The sequence below is a fragment of the Haliaeetus leucocephalus genome, unplaced genomic scaffold (assembly GCF_000737465.1).
Source record: "Haliaeetus leucocephalus isolate CR32 unplaced genomic scaffold, Haliaeetus_leucocephalus-4.0 Scaffold536, whole genome shotgun sequence".
Classification (NCBI taxonomy): domain Eukaryota; kingdom Metazoa; phylum Chordata; class Aves; order Accipitriformes; family Accipitridae; genus Haliaeetus; species Haliaeetus leucocephalus.
The window spans coordinates 5,740,487-5,757,109 of NW_010972972.1; the positions used below are offsets into that span (position 1 = coordinate 5,740,487).

The 16,623-nt window shown below is 38.5% G+C and overlaps 1 protein-coding gene across 1 annotated transcript in view; it reads right to left on the minus strand.

Annotated features, from left to right (window-relative positions):
• The window catches only part of FCHSD2 (FCH and double SH3 domains 2), a 159,453-nt gene that overhangs the window by 11,505 nt on the left and 131,325 nt on the right, over window positions 1-16,623 (minus strand). Inside the window, exons 10-12 of the mRNA XM_010576632.1 lie at window positions 14,441-14,557; window positions 12,810-12,914; window positions 515-676 (exon numbers count right to left, since the gene is read on the minus strand). Of these exons, the coding sequence (XP_010574934.1) occupies window positions 515-676; window positions 12,810-12,914; window positions 14,441-14,557 (384 nt within the window). The remainder of the gene's footprint in view (window positions 1-514; window positions 677-12,809; window positions 12,915-14,440; window positions 14,558-16,623) is intronic.

Sequence of the window (16,623 nt, forward strand, 5' to 3'; positions counted from 1 at the left end):
GGGGGGTATTATAAGCTTTATGATCTCTTTTAGCAGTTCCTCTTTTCCGAACAGGGTTTCTTCATTCAAGCAGCTGTTCGATTCAGCCATCACTATTTATTTTGAAACACTTTATTCTTTGGGGGGGGGACACAATTTGGAAGAATAAAGCCTTTCATCCAAGTATCTCAGATAACATCGTAAACTATTAATGAAACTTCAAAGAAACATGCAGACTTTTTCTTTTCAGGAGATGGCAAATAAATGTTATGGCACTTATCCAAGGTCAGAAAAATCAATCTAAAGTAAACTCAGCAACAGAACCCAGAAATCCTTTTTTTGTTGTTGTTGTTTGTTTTTTTTTCATGAAATTCAGACACATGCTTCAGCCATGTAAAGCTACAATATTCTTCCAGTTAGCTAACAAACTACCAAATATTATCAATTTTGTTTTATATTCAATATTAAGTTAGGAGTTGCTACTAGGAAAGAGCCACATGGAGACGAGGTGAGGTTTACATGTTGGAAACCGTACCAGGTGTGAAGAGCCATTGTTGGTTACTGAAGGCAGGCTGGCCCAGCGTTCGTTTTCCAGTTCTTCCATCACTTGGTTCATGGCGCTTTTTAGCCAAGTATCCACGGACACACCGATCTGCTTCAGCAGATCGAGACGGGCTTCTGCTTTCAGCTTAATTATCTGAGAAAATAAACATGCACAGGTCAGAATTCTTTCAAGATTACATTTCACTCCTTGCCACGATTCAAATGCGTTATTTCCTGATCCGCAAATTACTCAGGTGGCTCCGAAAGCTGCTCCATGCGGAAACAAGTCCAGTTCTTCATTTCCTTGCCTGCAGGAATGTGGTGTGAGCCAAGAGACAGGGAATGGTTTTCTAGAGATGTAAAACTACAGGCACAGCCAATTTCACAAGTTGGTGTTTTTAAAGTAACATCTATTAGTTTATGCTAACCTTCTATTCATATATTCTAGTGGTCAGTTAGTTTAGATTAGTTTCAAAGTGCAAAAACCCAGACAAAACCCAGTGTTTCACAGTATTTTTAAAATTAGGAATACTCCTGGGCTGCAGGCCCTGGATGCTCTTTTGCCTGGTGACTAAACTGGATGTGATACACAAATAAATCTGATGTGACAAACACACACAAACCCCCCACCCCCCAAAAGAGGCTATTTTCCATCAGCACTTGCCAGAGATCACAGGGACCTTATTCGTTATGGAAATGGAATACCCTAATAATTCCAAAATCGAATAAATATCACACTTCAACAAACAGTTTCATGATTTTTGTCTTTAGAACAGAATGAAAATTTAGGTTTTCTGACAGCTGGGTTCACTTCAGCATCCTGGCACACTTTCTGGCCGATGAAGCCAAGGCTTTAACAAATTCATGGCAAACCACCACCCTGATCCAAATTATTTAACAGTCTAAACAGAAGAAATGGAAAAAGTAGCATGAAGAAATTCAGGAGTTCAAGAAATGCAAAATTCAGAATTTCAAGAAAACAAACCCAGAATTTCAAAGATCACATCAAGAAGTAGGGGCAAACCTAGGAATAAAATCGAGGATATTTATGTCCAGTCCAGCCCGATCACAATCATCCTGTTGCACTTGCTCACCAGAGGAACAAAAAAATCAAGTGATTTACCAAAGGTCCTTCAGCGAGTCACTGATGGAGGCAACAACAGAAACCCACTGAACTGCCCTGGAGTTTTTCCTGCATTTCCTTTCACAGCATTGTTCATTCTTAGCAAGTTACTGTGCAAGTAGCAAAGTTTCATCTCCGTTCTCACCCTTCCAGCCCCTTCTATGGGGATCAGAAGCACCTTACTTCAGCATCTCTGCCTGTATTGACGCATCAAGTTGTCATTGGCACTGGGAAACCAAGCAAAACCAGCAAAAATAGATGGGTCTAAGCAAAAATTAGAGGGAAATTTTGTTTTCTGTAGTGGCTGAAGCACAGTAGACTATGCAAGAATGTATGTACAGTGAATTAAAATGCCAACTGGTGCTACATAGATTTTTATCTCTCATGCATATCCTTACCATATACAAAATTTTGTGTTGAGCTGAAATGATACTGGTATTTTTCTTGTTTTTGACATGCTGGTACACTTTATTATTATCTTTCTATTAAGAAGATAAGTCAGAAAATAAATGACTATAAGTTTCATATAGCTAAGCCCCCAAACATGGATCCATTTTCATTTTAAAACTATTTGCAAAGGTGACTTTAAGCCTGTTTCAAACAATGAAACTACTTTTGAGAGATACTATTTTTAATTATGTTTAGAAGAAATGTGATTTTTAAAAAGCAGGTAAGTTATTAGAGTAAAATTTATTATGTGAAATGTATCTTCATATGGGTACAGCTGCATGCATGCACTCTCCCACGTAATTAGGTATGGAGACTGAAAGATTGGACAAGTTTGAGAAGTATTTCCCACGGGAAAAGCCAAAGCGACTTAGCCAAGTGAAGTTTTCCACTTCTCCTTGTATGCGGTCTTCAGGTGAATGATTAACAGGTACCGTAAATACTGTTTGTATAGCCAGGAAAATGAGGAAAAAAAGTAAAATATATGAATATGCATCACACTACTTCAGTCAAGATTCAGAAAATACTGATTTAAAAAGAATAAAAAGTCCAAAGATCAATCCACACATCAGCATTTACATTTGAAAGGCAGATCCTTTCAATTCAATTGCGGCATCAAGCATCTTCTGAAAACCTTGTAAGTTAGTATGGCCTAAGACCCAACGTGAAATTTGTAAATATTTACAAAAGCAATACCTACGAGAAGGTCTGAAATCAGAAGCGTTAGATGGTGTTAGAGCTTTGAGTTCCAGGGGCAAATGGAGTAGGGATTTTATCCCTTTACTGGTCTTAAAAGGCAATACCTCTCACTTAGTTTTTTTCCTTTTGCCCCTACTTACATTAGCTTGTATATTTTAAAGCTATAAGAACATGGAAACAATAATAATTTTAATTAACCATTAACCTTTTCTTTGGACAAATTTGTTTTAGGAGCACTTATCAAATTGAGAAGTGGATTTCTCATGGTATCAAGCTAAACACTTTTAAACCAAAGATCTTAGCACAGAAGGGTTGCACCAAAAAAGCTGAATCCAGGGATGCCAATTCCTGCACGTGAACACACCTCTCTCCTGTTAATAAGTATTCAAGATTTTGAACAAAAACACTTTCTAACCACATCTGCTTTGAAAGAAGGGGAGATGAGTGGCTCTACAGCACCCAGTGAAGACGAGCACTGATCCTGCCTCTCATTTGGGTGCTCCTACGCCCAAGATGAACTACCTGCTAGCACGATGCTGGAGCATGGTCAGCTCCAACCTTGGCAGCTGCACATTAACATGCAGATGCAGACAGCTGTAGTGTGAGAACAACCTCCTCGAAGGCAATTGATTCATATGGGGTTGATTTGTGACCGTGGTAGGGTATAGGTGGGTTAGCGGCTTTGGTGGACATGTCCTTTTATTGGTTTTTTTGAAACTGTGATAGATTGACTTAATGCAGGTCAATGCAAGTCATTTGCTTTAGCTTGTTAATGAGGAAGTCCCCATTTTATCATGTTACCGAGCTGAGGTACCTTTGTGTTTATATATACCTGTCGAGTAAAGTAGCTATCCCCTAATATGTCTTTATATTCTTACATTATATTACGAGGACTTTCCATATGCCTTCAACCAGAGTTGCCTAGGAAATGATCAGCCTAGTTGTTTTGCTGTTTTACCTTGTTATGCAATTTCCAATTAGCTTGAGTTATGCAACAGCAATAAACATTAGTCTAGGCATGCTATAAACATTTGTAGTTCATATTAGTACTCAGTCTGCTGTAAACCATGTTGTTTGTGCAAACTTGTTAGCTAAAATAAACAAGCTGCTCCAAGATCCTTGACTGTACTTGCTAAGGGTCAGACAAGAGTTTTTAATTCAAGGTACCCAGCAAATCCAATCGAGTTACCCCACTCTATTTATGCATAGTAGTCTTAATAGTCAACAAATGTTTGTTCCAAACCACAAATGTTTTGAGCTTCATTCCACTGCAGACAAGCCATAAAAGTACTTACAGTATTAGGTCAGGCCTGCACTTGAAAGATGTATAACACTATTTACAAGCATACATACATACTTTTACCCAAATAATCATACTGGTAGACCAGGGTTAACAGCTTCCTGCTTATATGAAAAAAAACACCAAAACACTGAAAAACCAGACAGTAGTATAACTTTATTCTGCTTCTCACACAGGAACAGCTACATATTTAAAAATACAAGCACTTCATTCAAATATCACTAGGTCTAAGTTAGGTGGGGTTTGATGCTTTCATTAAGCCGGAATAAAATGTTGAGTAAGAGGGAAACAAGGGATCACCCAGTGGAAATATTGGTGTTTTCACCAGCATTAAGTCATGCAACAAGCTTTTCTGTATGTGTACCCAGACACAAGGTAGGCTCTTCCCTTTGGAAGGTGAGGTTTCTGCAAGCTGGAGTCCTGACTTCATCAAGGAGGGACCCACCTTGCACAAAGGATGCAACTTCAGATTGCCCAGTCTTCTTTCAGTTTTTGATGTGGGAAAGTAGCCAGAAAGTGATGCATTGAAATAGGAAGAGACATGGTGTACTTTCTCACAAATCACAGATTTGCCTTACGTTGCAGAACCACACAAGACTACAATACCCTTAAAGGATGCACTTGCTCTCAAAGCCTTGTTCCCTCAAAAAGATCATATATTTCAAATTAAAAACTAAACAATGCTTTAATAATTGATTTTCTCTCTCAACAAAATGGGATGCTAGTAGACACACATGCCGTACTTCCCGACTGAGTGACCTCAGCTGACAGAAGCTCACAGACTTGAAAAAATTTTATATCAAGTAACCACTTATATTCCCAGCAATACTAAGTATCTCCAGGAAGGCAGCTGAGTTTTGAAAGCACAATGCTGGAATCCAGCACTAGCTCAAAAATCTGGGTGCTGCCCAAATTTCATTGTTATTAAGTCTCACTGAAGAACAAATATTTTCCTATTTAATAGTGAAATTGCTATTTACAATTACTACTTACCAATTACTATTTAATAGCTAAGGACTGGGATATCTCTACATGGATTTAAAAACCATCAGCCACCCACAAAGTTTACAAACAGCGTTCTGGGTGGTTCCTGCTTCTCTGGGCTGTTCTTTTGCCTTAGCTGATGGTAGGTTGTAAGAAGATGAAAGGAAAAAACTCCAAAGTTGTAAAAAATATAAATATTGTTATCTGTTTCTCACATACCTATCGTTGCTCTACATGGAAGAAGGCATAGCTTTGTTTATTTACTGTTCCAGTCTTAATTAAGCAAAGGCTTTAGACCTACAGCTTGCACAAGATGAAGATAAACAACATGGAAATTAAAACCAGCCAGAATACATTACATAGCTGCTCTCTGTTCCCAGAAAGAAAAGGGCCTGTAAGAAACCAAGTGTTCATTTACATCCCACAAACACCTCGGTTACAAGTCTTTTAAAGTAATTTATAAAAGTGTTGGGGTAAAAAGCAAACACAGAAATACACCAAAGCTCATCTAATGTGGCCCCTTAAATATTTTGGTTTATGGTTGTTGGATCAGTTTTGAATGGAGTTTCTTGAAAGTAGAGTTGCTTTATTTTCCACGATTTTTCAAGGTGCAGAACAAGACCATGACCCCGGCACATCAGAGTGTGCTTCTCTCCCTGCTGTACATCCCTGCGCTTTTTGATCTGTACTAAAGCCACCTGAAGCCCACTGTCCAGCCCATATTTTTTCTCTTAAAGAATTCAGAATTATTTATTTTAGACAAAGGTTATACTTATGAGCACATTCAGATATTAAAATCAGATTAAATTAGGATTACAAGTAGGCCTAAACCATCTTTTGTGAGAAGTATTTTATTCCATTGCAACCTTTTTCTAGTGGCAGGAACAAAATTAGTGGGTTGGATAGTCTCATTTGGCAAGTTGTTTTAGCTAAGAAGAAAACAACATGGAAAGGTTGGAAAGAGATTATCTTTATTTTTCCCATGTAGAGTAAATTTTGTTTAAATTCTAGGTTTTTTAATTAAAAAAGTATGAAAATGAAACCATTCTTTTAATGAGAAATGCTGTACATTTAAATTTTGGGCCACCAGAATTATTTGCACAGTGATAGGTAGAAGTAACTGTGAGTATAGTAAAAACAAATATTGGAATGCCACAAATTTCTCACAACCCAATGTAAGCCCTCCCCTGCAAATCAGTTTTAAATCGGAGTCCAGTGCTATTAAAGTAGGGATACATGAGCCAATAATCCATGAAGTTCAACCTTCCCTGCCTTGTTGATGTCTGGGGTGGAAAGTTAGCTATGGCTATGCCAAAACCACCCCAAGCAAAAAAAAAAAAAAAAAAAATCCTATCCAACCTGACTCACCTAAAATTTTGATCCCTGAGGCACAAACCTGAGCTCAGCCTTGAAAGGGGAGTCTATCAGTAATTTTAGCTGTACAATGTTCATGTGCAGTACTGTAAATCAAGACCATATGATGCCAGATTTATAAAAAAAAAAGGTAAGAAGGACATTCTGCTCCAACCTGAGTTTCCTTTGTCTTCTCTGCAGCCAAAAAAATACACTTGCTACCTGGCTCCAGGCGAAGCTCAGCCACTGCTTGCAACAGAGCAAAGAGTCCTGCAGCAACCTGGAAGCACCTGCCCCTAGGAATTCACCTGGCCAGGATAGAAAACCCCCAACCCAACACTTTTTCTGCACCAGCTAGGGAACTAGCTAATAAATGACATTTTTCAATACAACACTGAGTGGGGTTTTTTTAAGCGGGAGGATGGGCAGGAAGTTTCTACAGATATTACAGCAAAGTTAGTTAATTTATATGCTAAATATTCTGCATGGAGTTAAATCAAACAAGACTGTTAGGGTGAAGCAAACAGGAAATGAAATGCTGACACAGATAACGTGTCTCAAGAGTGAATGCCAAGGGTAAGAAAACAGAAGTGAAGCTATTAGTGGAGAAGAGCCCACCTGCGTAGCTCCAGCCCAACTGGCAGGCTGATTTTTCCCTAGCTCAAGCAAAAAAAAAAAATTAGAGATTCCTAAACAGAGAAGGCAGTTGGTGGGGAAGGAGATTGAGTGTAGATGAGAGCAGTATTGAAGCATTTTGTACAGTTTAAGAAGCTGTTCCCAGGCTACTGGTAATGGGACTGAATGGAAATTACCCAAATTCCTAAGTAGAAAATGAAATGTATATAAAAGGTATGTATGCAAAACTTTATTAACACATTTCTTCAGTCCTGGTAATAAATACTGGTTCTTAATATAGTGAAAGATCTATACATTTCGTAGTCAAAAGATTCAGTAAGATTTAAACAGAGGCTGGACCAGAGACATCCCCAAAGCCCCTAACCTGAATGACTCTATGAAATGACACTGCATTCAAACCACAGGTTTAAGGAACTGAGTTGGATTTTCAGTGTGATCCACCTTTCAAAAGAACTAAATAAAAAAAAAGACAAAAAGAAAATCTACAAAACAAGCAACATAAATATTCTTGTAGCCCAGACTAATCCCTGATCCTTTACCAAAAACGTCTGAAAGAGTCTACTGCCTGAAGTCCTACAGCAATTATTCTTCATCTCAGCAACATTTAAAGTCATGATGACTGTTATCTGCAGGATGTTTTCAAAATGACTTATCCATTTGTTTCCATAAATAAGGATATCTAGCCTTTACAGTACATAGGGATCTGTAAGATATATAGAGAGCAAATATGGCTCTTCAGTTGACTATATCCTTACAAGGAATCTTTACGACTGTATTTCATCATTAGCTTCAAAACATCTCTGTGTTTTTTCCTACCCCTTCATCCCACAAAATACCTTCCTCTGTTAAATGTCCACTAATGAAAAACACACCCTTTATTATTATGTGAATTCATATACCCCAGTCTTCTAAAGACTTCCTTTCTCATTGCTCATACCAGAACAGGCACGTTTGTCAAAAAAATATACTGTGAAATATTTAAGCAGGATCTGAGCATACTGCATGCTCTCCAAATTTCTCACTTACAGCAAGTCCCTGAAAAATAATTATCAGGAAGTATTAATTCAAGATAAAAAACTCTCAAATGCGACAGTATAATTTTTGCAACACTGCAAGTCAGAATGATTAAATGTTTGGATACAGCTGATAAAGTACTAAGACTTGTACATCTTCATAATACCATAACACAGCTTCAGGGCTCTGATGCTGTTCTCAAAGACATTCTCATCTCTGCAGATGTCCTCACTAAACTGCTTTTCACCAAAAGAGTTCAAAATTCGTGATCTGTGGATGTCGGCGGCATTTTTCCAGGCTAGTCCTCATTCCACCTAGCCAGAAAGACTAACAGCTCCTACAAATCTCATACTGAGAAGGCAATCTGTTTACTTAGCACAGCTCTCCCAAGCATATGTTTCCTGAGCAAAGCTATAGATGGTAGCAAGTGACATTTTACAAATTCAACTTTTGGGGGGTTGGTAGCCTTGTTCCTTTTCATTTATTTTAGTGAAGCATATGGAATTAGCTTTTCTCACATTTCTTACGAGCAGAGAATGACACCACTCTTGCAGTTGAAAGGTTCAACTGCAAGAACACACTAATAACAACAGGCTGAAACATAGCTACGTCTACTTGAGATGCAGTAGGACCACATGCAGCATACAATTAATAGATTAGATCCTAAGATAGAACAGGAGCCCAGCCAGCAAACACAACTGTTATCACAGCACAGTAATAAATATTCATAGCCAAATATAAGGGGAGGGAGAAAACAGCCTTCCATTTACAATTAAAAATGGACCTAAGCTTCTGAACTAATCAAACGAAGTAAGCAGCACCATAATGAGTCTTAATCAAATCTTATCTGGTACGAATACTCTCTTGAGAGTTGTAGATATCCTAATGATGAGACAAAATACATCCCCCTATAATTAAGTGGAAATAGGACTAATTGCTGTGGAGACCCCAAGACCTTCCTTGAGCATAGACCTGAGCCCAAATGGCAACTCTCCCATCATCACTGAGAAAAATTATGTCAGCCCTGGGACCAACAATACTGCTTGGTGAGACTCACACCAGGCTATCAAAGTATTGGAGTCTTTAGTTTGATAGAGACAAAATAAGATGAGAGGAAGAATTCAAGTAACCCGGCTTCAGGGTCCAGGATGCAGGCTGAAAGAAGGATTATAGAAACCAAGGAAATAGCTTCAACTTTTTTTCCCCCTTATTTCTGCACCACACATCAGTGGAGAGAGTAAATTTTTGTCTCCAATAGTTTAAAGATAAAGGGACGCAGGCAGAGGAGAAATGGAAAGCTATTTTAAGGCAAATCAGATCTATCCAAGTGGCTGAACTAACAGCTGTAAAACGCCCAGCAACCAACCTTACTGTTGTCACAAAAACGAAACCTTAAAATACAGAAGTTATAGTTCAGTTACCTGAGTTGGTTGGTTCAGTGCCAAGGAGCTACAAGAATAGTTTATTTTCTCAAATTATTGAATTACAAAGGTGTTGACCTCCTTTACAGATGATGCTTGAATTGTACCACCTTCAATTTAAACAAGCATCCTCAGTGCTTGCCTTTATCAAAATCCATCCCTGACACAGCAGTGGTCAAATGCTGTTTTGACAAGGATGGAGTTCCTCTGGATCTAAACTCTATGGTGTAGCATTAACCACAGTCAATTTTAGCACTCTGCCAGTGCCAGAGGTATTATCAGACATATTCTAACACTTCCTTTAAAACAAGCAAGCAAAACAAACAAAAAACGTTTAACAAACAGAAACTTTCCATTTTTAAGAAGAAAATATGTGTTCTGGTTAGCAGTTACAGTCATTGTATATCATCTGCCATGTATCAATTGTACAGGAGCACTCTGGTGTAAGCTGTATTTTTCTCCAAACTTTAATCATGGAGTCTGCTCCCTGAAACATCACAAGGAAAAATACCTCCTATCCCAGGGAGAAAAAGATCAAAAATAACCCACTGAGCTGTGAATGTGCCAATCTAAGGTTTTATGTTCAGGCAATGCATCTTGCAGAAGATGAAAAACTTCAGTTTCTTCAATATGTCTTGATCCTATGCACACTTTTACTCTATTTCCTTGCTGTACCTTCAAATTACGTCTGCTTCCACACCTGTTGTGCTTGTCAGAGAACATGTAAGTTATACATGCGGTACAGTTTCTCAGTTCCTCTCAGTTATTAGATTTCAAAGGATTCAGGGTCTCTGAGGAAGAGGGCAATGAGATGAATACATCTATGCACAATACACCCTGGAGAAACTGCATTACCAATATATATCATCTCTAAAATGTTCTGACTCAGCTCACATTGTATTAGATGGCACATACAGACCAGTTTGTCTTCTGATAGTTAAGCAGGCTGGCACTGGAAAGATGTGTCAATAATGTAGAATTCGCCAGGGAGAAACATGCAAGTGGAAGCATCTAGCAATGACCAAAATAGCCTTGCCAGAAGAAAGGCAAAATTTAATCCCAATGTGCTTGTGAAGTTATCTTCCCCTCCAGAAATGATGAAGAAACAAAACGAGGAAGAGAGTAGATTTGCAAAGGAAAAAGCACCAAAGAGCGGGTCAAGAAGCCAAAATGGGACAGAACAACAGGCACGCTACTCCAGAAAGGAAATAAAAATAAAAAGCGTTTCAAGAGAAAAACACAAAAAAAACCCAAAAGGAAGAAGGGAGAACACCTCTGGAATGAGGACAACAGTACACACTAACACACCACAAGAGGAGAGAAAGCGTGTGTACACACACATATGCATGTGACTTACAAATAACATTCAGCGAAATGTCCGTGTCTTCAAAGTGCTAGCAGTACACGCACATGATCATTTAGAAACAGTAAGTCCTACACATGCTGCTCTATAGGTATCGCAGGTTGATGCAACCATTGACTTGAGGAAATTATCTCAAGGTTACAAAATTCATACCCTGCAACCCTTGTCATCTTCTAGGTGTACTATCCTCTAGCTGCTTTACTCAATTAGAATAAAAGGGAGATTTCCACATCTGAGACTTGACCTTCGTGGCAAGAAACAACAGTACATTAGCCAACACTTGTTGCAGTTGCAAGCAAAGTTGCTTTGCTACCCTCCCAATAAAACACTTTGGGTTTTTTTAACAAAATAAAATCTACATGTTACCATCAAACACTTTCAGACATGGCACCAGAACATATTACTTTTCCAGTTACAATCACAGCAGTATCCACAAAGTTTTGCAGTGGTAAGGTTTAATGTGACAAGGTGATAATGAACTAACTAGTGTTAAAGGGCTAATTACTTTGGCTGTTCACATAGGTGCAACCATGTATGGTATCAGGTAACTGTAAAATACTATGCCTTCAGTAACAGCTGCAAAAGTAAATCCAATTAACAGTTCTTTGCATGTTTTGGGGACTTTTTTTTCTGTTTTATTTTATAAAATACATACATCAAAACTGACTTTCACAAAAAAGAAACAAAGGCTGTATAATCTTTCTTTTTCCACTTTTCAAGTCCTGTTTTTCTACTAACATGGAGGTGCTGAAAAATCTTTCTCCTTCCTAAGTCAGGTCCTTGCAAACACTTAAGTTCCAGACTGATTTCATTTGTAGTTTTTATAATACCTTTATGTGAGAACCTCCTCCTCTGCAACTTCTTATCCTGATTTTATTTCTTTCTGCTGCTGCTTTTATCTTTCATTCTCATGCTCTCTGTCCTTGCATATTTAATTATTAACTATATATACACTGAAGCACTTTGGAGTATAAGTCTATCTGAAATAGTTTACTCAAAATAAAAGCCTATTGCATTTTAAAACACTTCCTGTTAAGAGAGCATATTCTGGATTTGTAAAAAGAGAGCCTAACGTTTATCACACCCGTAGGAGGCATATTTTTACTCTACATTTTCTAACCTCTTGAACTGTAAATCACATTCCTAATTACATCAGGTACTCTGAATATCTAGCAGTATGAGAAGCACTTAACTGAAACAATTACGTTTGCTCTACAGTTTTAATTAAGCAACCCACTCAGCCGAAAACTAATAGATTAGTTCCTGTTGCTTGCAATATGTTTTTTGAATCACTGGCCATGAAAACAGTTAACTTTTACCAATCCAACACTGGCAGTCAAGTATGAAGCTAGTTTATCTTTTCTTGAGTCTTTCTTAACCCAGAACAGGTCCCATAAAGCTCTGCAACCTTTTCAAAAGTACCTCAGAGTAAAAGCTGAAAGACATGCCAAGATTATTTCAAATGTTTTCCCATCAGAACTACAAATTAACACATATATCAAAAAATACTAGAACAGAAGGCACATCAGCATGTGGCAGTTCCTTCTAGAAGCCAGAATGTGTGAAGATAGAGATATGATCACCATTTTCTGGTATTAATTCCTTCAGGCAGAAGGAAACTAGTAAACTTGAGATTGTTTTTTCTCTATTAAAGACAAAGCCCCTAAATACAGAGATTCTTGACCTTTGCACAATAGCGGAAAATGCAGCAAGTTTAATCACTCTTCATCAGGAGGTTTTTTTTAATATTACTCTTCTAATCTCGAGTCTTATGATTAAGTTGATTCAGTGATTTGAGAACTATGAAATCAAGGGAAAAAATGACATCTTGAAATTACCTGATTTTTGATGCTAAAAGCTTACATTTCCACAAACAAAATTAAATAGCTGTAACATAAATCCTTCTGTGGTAAGAAGCTGAACATGCCAAAATAATTTCCTTCTTACCTCAGCCTTGCGTATACTCTCTCTGGCTTCATCTATTTTCTGCTCCAGTTCTGCTCGGGTTTGCTCAGACATCACAGGCCCATGGCATTCTAGCTCTTCAAGTGTCTGTCAGAAATAAGAAAAAACACCACAGATGTAGTAAATGCTAGCAAGCCATTTACAAGGTAAATATTTATGACAAGTGAGGGAAATTATTGTTTGATTAGATGCTGGGTTGACCAACAATAGTCCACTCCAGGAAAAAAGATGATGACCAAGGCAAAACACCATTTAAAAGCACAGTATTTCACATGGAAATTCCACTTAGGGGAACACTTCAATATCTTCACAAAAACATGATATTGTGGTATGAATCAACTCATCTATATGTTGATAATTAAATATTTAAAATGGGTGTGTTGCTCTGCATTTCTATCAGGATGAAAAAGAGCATCTTAAACATGGAGAGAGAAGTTGCTAATGGTAGCCTTGCTGTAGAGGAAGCCAAGACAGGTTTCCTGCATTTGCAGGAACATTATGTCCAGAGGAGAATTTGCTGAATCACAGAAGACACTTTGGAGTTTCTTAGGTTCATGTACATGTTTGTTGACTGTACAGATGAAAAATAACAAAAGCATGTGACTGCACCAATCATCACCAGTTGTCTGCAAGTCTGTGCCTGGTTCAATGACTGTTTATGCATTTTGTGTTAAATAGTCTTTGGAGAAAGAGTAGAAGGAGCATCAGGTGCATTTTCCTGAGTAGTTTGAGGAATGGCTCAAATCTCTAAAGACTAAAGTGGAACTAGAAGCCAGGTCCCCCACTTCCTGGGCAGCCGCTCATTGAATATTACAGATATTGTAGTATAGACTCATTAATTGAATTTAGTCTATGCAAGTTAGGCTTAGTATGGCTAAGCATGTGAAACACATGTTTTTAGTCAGAAGTTAGCACAAGAAGGTAGCTTGAGTCTGAACATTCTCTCTCAACAAGAGCATGAGAGCCTTGATACAGATGTTTAAGGAACTTGGTGACCCAAGGGATGCACTTCTACTGGCTGATTTTATTCTCACTCCTAGGCAGTCTCAGCTGCATTCCAAAATACAGCTACCTGAAGCCTCAGTTAGGACACCCAAATACAGCCCTAGGTTCTTCTATGTTGAGCCACATATGTAGAAATAAATTTATCAATACAGTCTTAATTTTGTGTCTTCACATTAGATTTAAGTGCATATTACTCGTGGATTTTCCTAGTGTTGAGAAGACTTTTGATATCCAATTGAATATATTTTTTTCTATGGGTAATATATACATGATATAGTGGAGGTAGGAGAATCCTTGAAACTTTAGTTTGAACAGAATGATGCTGTGCAGAATAGAGGTAGGTCTGTAAGTTATTTGCAGTAAAGTAGAAGCCGTAACTTCAGATTTGTATGGGAATAACAAAACATATCGATGAACCAAAAAGTTTGAGAGGCTGCTAACATAGCCGTTTGAGTGTATCATATTGAGAAAGGCTAAGATGAAAATGGCAGGTTGCCCAGAGAGATAACAGGACAAAAGTAATTCCCTAGTGCTTGCAGCAGCTCCTCTTTCATGCAGCGGGGAGCTGCAACAAATAAAATCTGTAAATGAATGTTTTCCTAACCTACCCGCTGACTGTGGATGATGTTTTTGTGCTCACGGGCTACCCGGGTAGCCCATTTCCGAGCCTCCTTGTTGAGGCTGTGCTCTTCAGTTGTTCCAGTTTCCGATTCCAGTTGTCGACTCTGGAACAGAAAACAAGAGAACGAGTCATGACATAGACCCGGGGCTAATTCTGTAGATATGATGATATTTAGTTACAGGATAACTTTATATTACATTTATCAGCCTGGGATCTTGTTTCATACAAAACAAGAGGTTCAATTAAAACAACTCTCTTCCTTATGAACTTTGTGATGGTACCATGTTGTGGAAAGCCAACTACAAAAGCAAATCAAAGTTCACAAGAATTCACAACTGTTTCAGGAAAATCAGCATGATGGTGAATAGCAAACACAGTTCTACTGCAATGAAAGGCATTCATGATGAATAAAACTGAAATACTGTTTCACCCATACAACGTATCAAAGAAACAAAGGGTAACTAGCCAAGGAAGTCACCTAATTTCTAAAGTGAACATGCATCATAGGAAGCAAAGATGAAAGGTTAAGTGTGATCCAATGGGCCATTTAGGTTCATTTTTTGTAATTTGTGATCAAATCATAATGCCATCAAGCATTTTAGAATAGCACAGCAATTTCTGCCCCAAAAAATTGTCTGCAAAACAGCAACTCACATTTCAAGTGACATTTTTTGATATTGTTTCATCTTATGCCTGCTTTTATTGTGTCAATAACAACAAAAATTCTCCCCCTCATGAAATTCCAACTAAACCAAGATGAAATAGCTCTCTACTGTCTACAGATTGAACAGAACACACTTGAAACTCTAAAAACAGACTTCCCAGAATTTAGTTACAGAAATCATTCCCAATCTTTCTATAATTTCCCTTAGTGCACTACCCAGTGCATTTACATATGCATCTCAGTGTTTAGGATGTAAATCGGTCTCCACCTTTCCACTAAAGCAGGCTTCCTGATATTCCTTCTATATTTGTGGCTATTGTGTACACATTTAGCACACCTATACTGCATAAGGATAACTATTAATAAAGATTCATGGAGAGAGTCCAACAAAGGGCCATGAAGACTGGAGCATCTCTCCTGTGAGGAAAGGCTGAGAGAGCTGGAACGGTTCAGCCCGGAGAAGAGAAGGCTCCGGGGGATCTCATCAATGTGTATCAATACCTGAAGGGAGGGTGCGAAGATGATGGAGCCAGACTCTTCTCAGCAGTGCCCAGCGCCAGGACCAGGACATGGGCACAAACTGAAACACAGGAGGGTCCCTCTGAACATCAGGAAACACTTTTTCACTGTGAGGGTGACCAAGCACTGGCACAGGTTGCCCAGAGAGGTTGTAGAGTCTCCACCCTTGGACATACTCAAAAGTCGTCTGGGCACGGTCCTGGGCAACCGGCTCTAGACCAGATGACCTCCAGAGGTGCCTTCCAACCTCAACCACTCTGTGATTCTATGAATTTTTTTTTTATGAGCCAGTCTCATACTCTTCCCATCAATAAAATTAGCTGTGAGGAGACATTATATTCACCCCACCTTCCTGGGGTGTGCTCCTGGCACAACAGAAGAGATTCTTACAACAGACATTTCAGTGGTTTCTCCAATTTAAGTTAATCAGTACTCTGAAGGGGATCCTCAAGAACAACTCCTTTTCCTGGAGGACTTGCTGACTCATGCACATCTCCCTCCCGAGACACTCACAGCAGCCCAGAGCCACCCTGCATTCTTTTTTATCACAAGTCCTCTTCAGGCTGATATAACCTTGCACAACCTTTGAGATCAACTGAAAAAATCCCCTTACAAATTATCATTCAAGAAGAGAGAGTATGCTTAGTGCTGCTCAAAACAAACAGAGACTGCATATGCATGTGTGAAAGAAATGACTGTTTCATGAATTTCTCACTCTGTGGTTCAAAAGACAGGATTTTTCTTCATCAGGTGTAGTTTGAAACTAGAGAAGATTCCACAAGTATGCAGAAGTTGTTTAGGAAGGAGAAATTCAAGGTTAGGCAGCAGGAAAAGGGTAAGCAAGAGAGCAGAAAGACAAGGAATTATTTTCAGGTTAGGTGAGAGGCCCTCAGCAGATGCAGAAGAAGAGATGGTGTTATCAGGTATTTTAGCTGGCAAAGTGGTACAATTTGTGTCAAGGAAGGAAGACAATTTTAATACCAGCA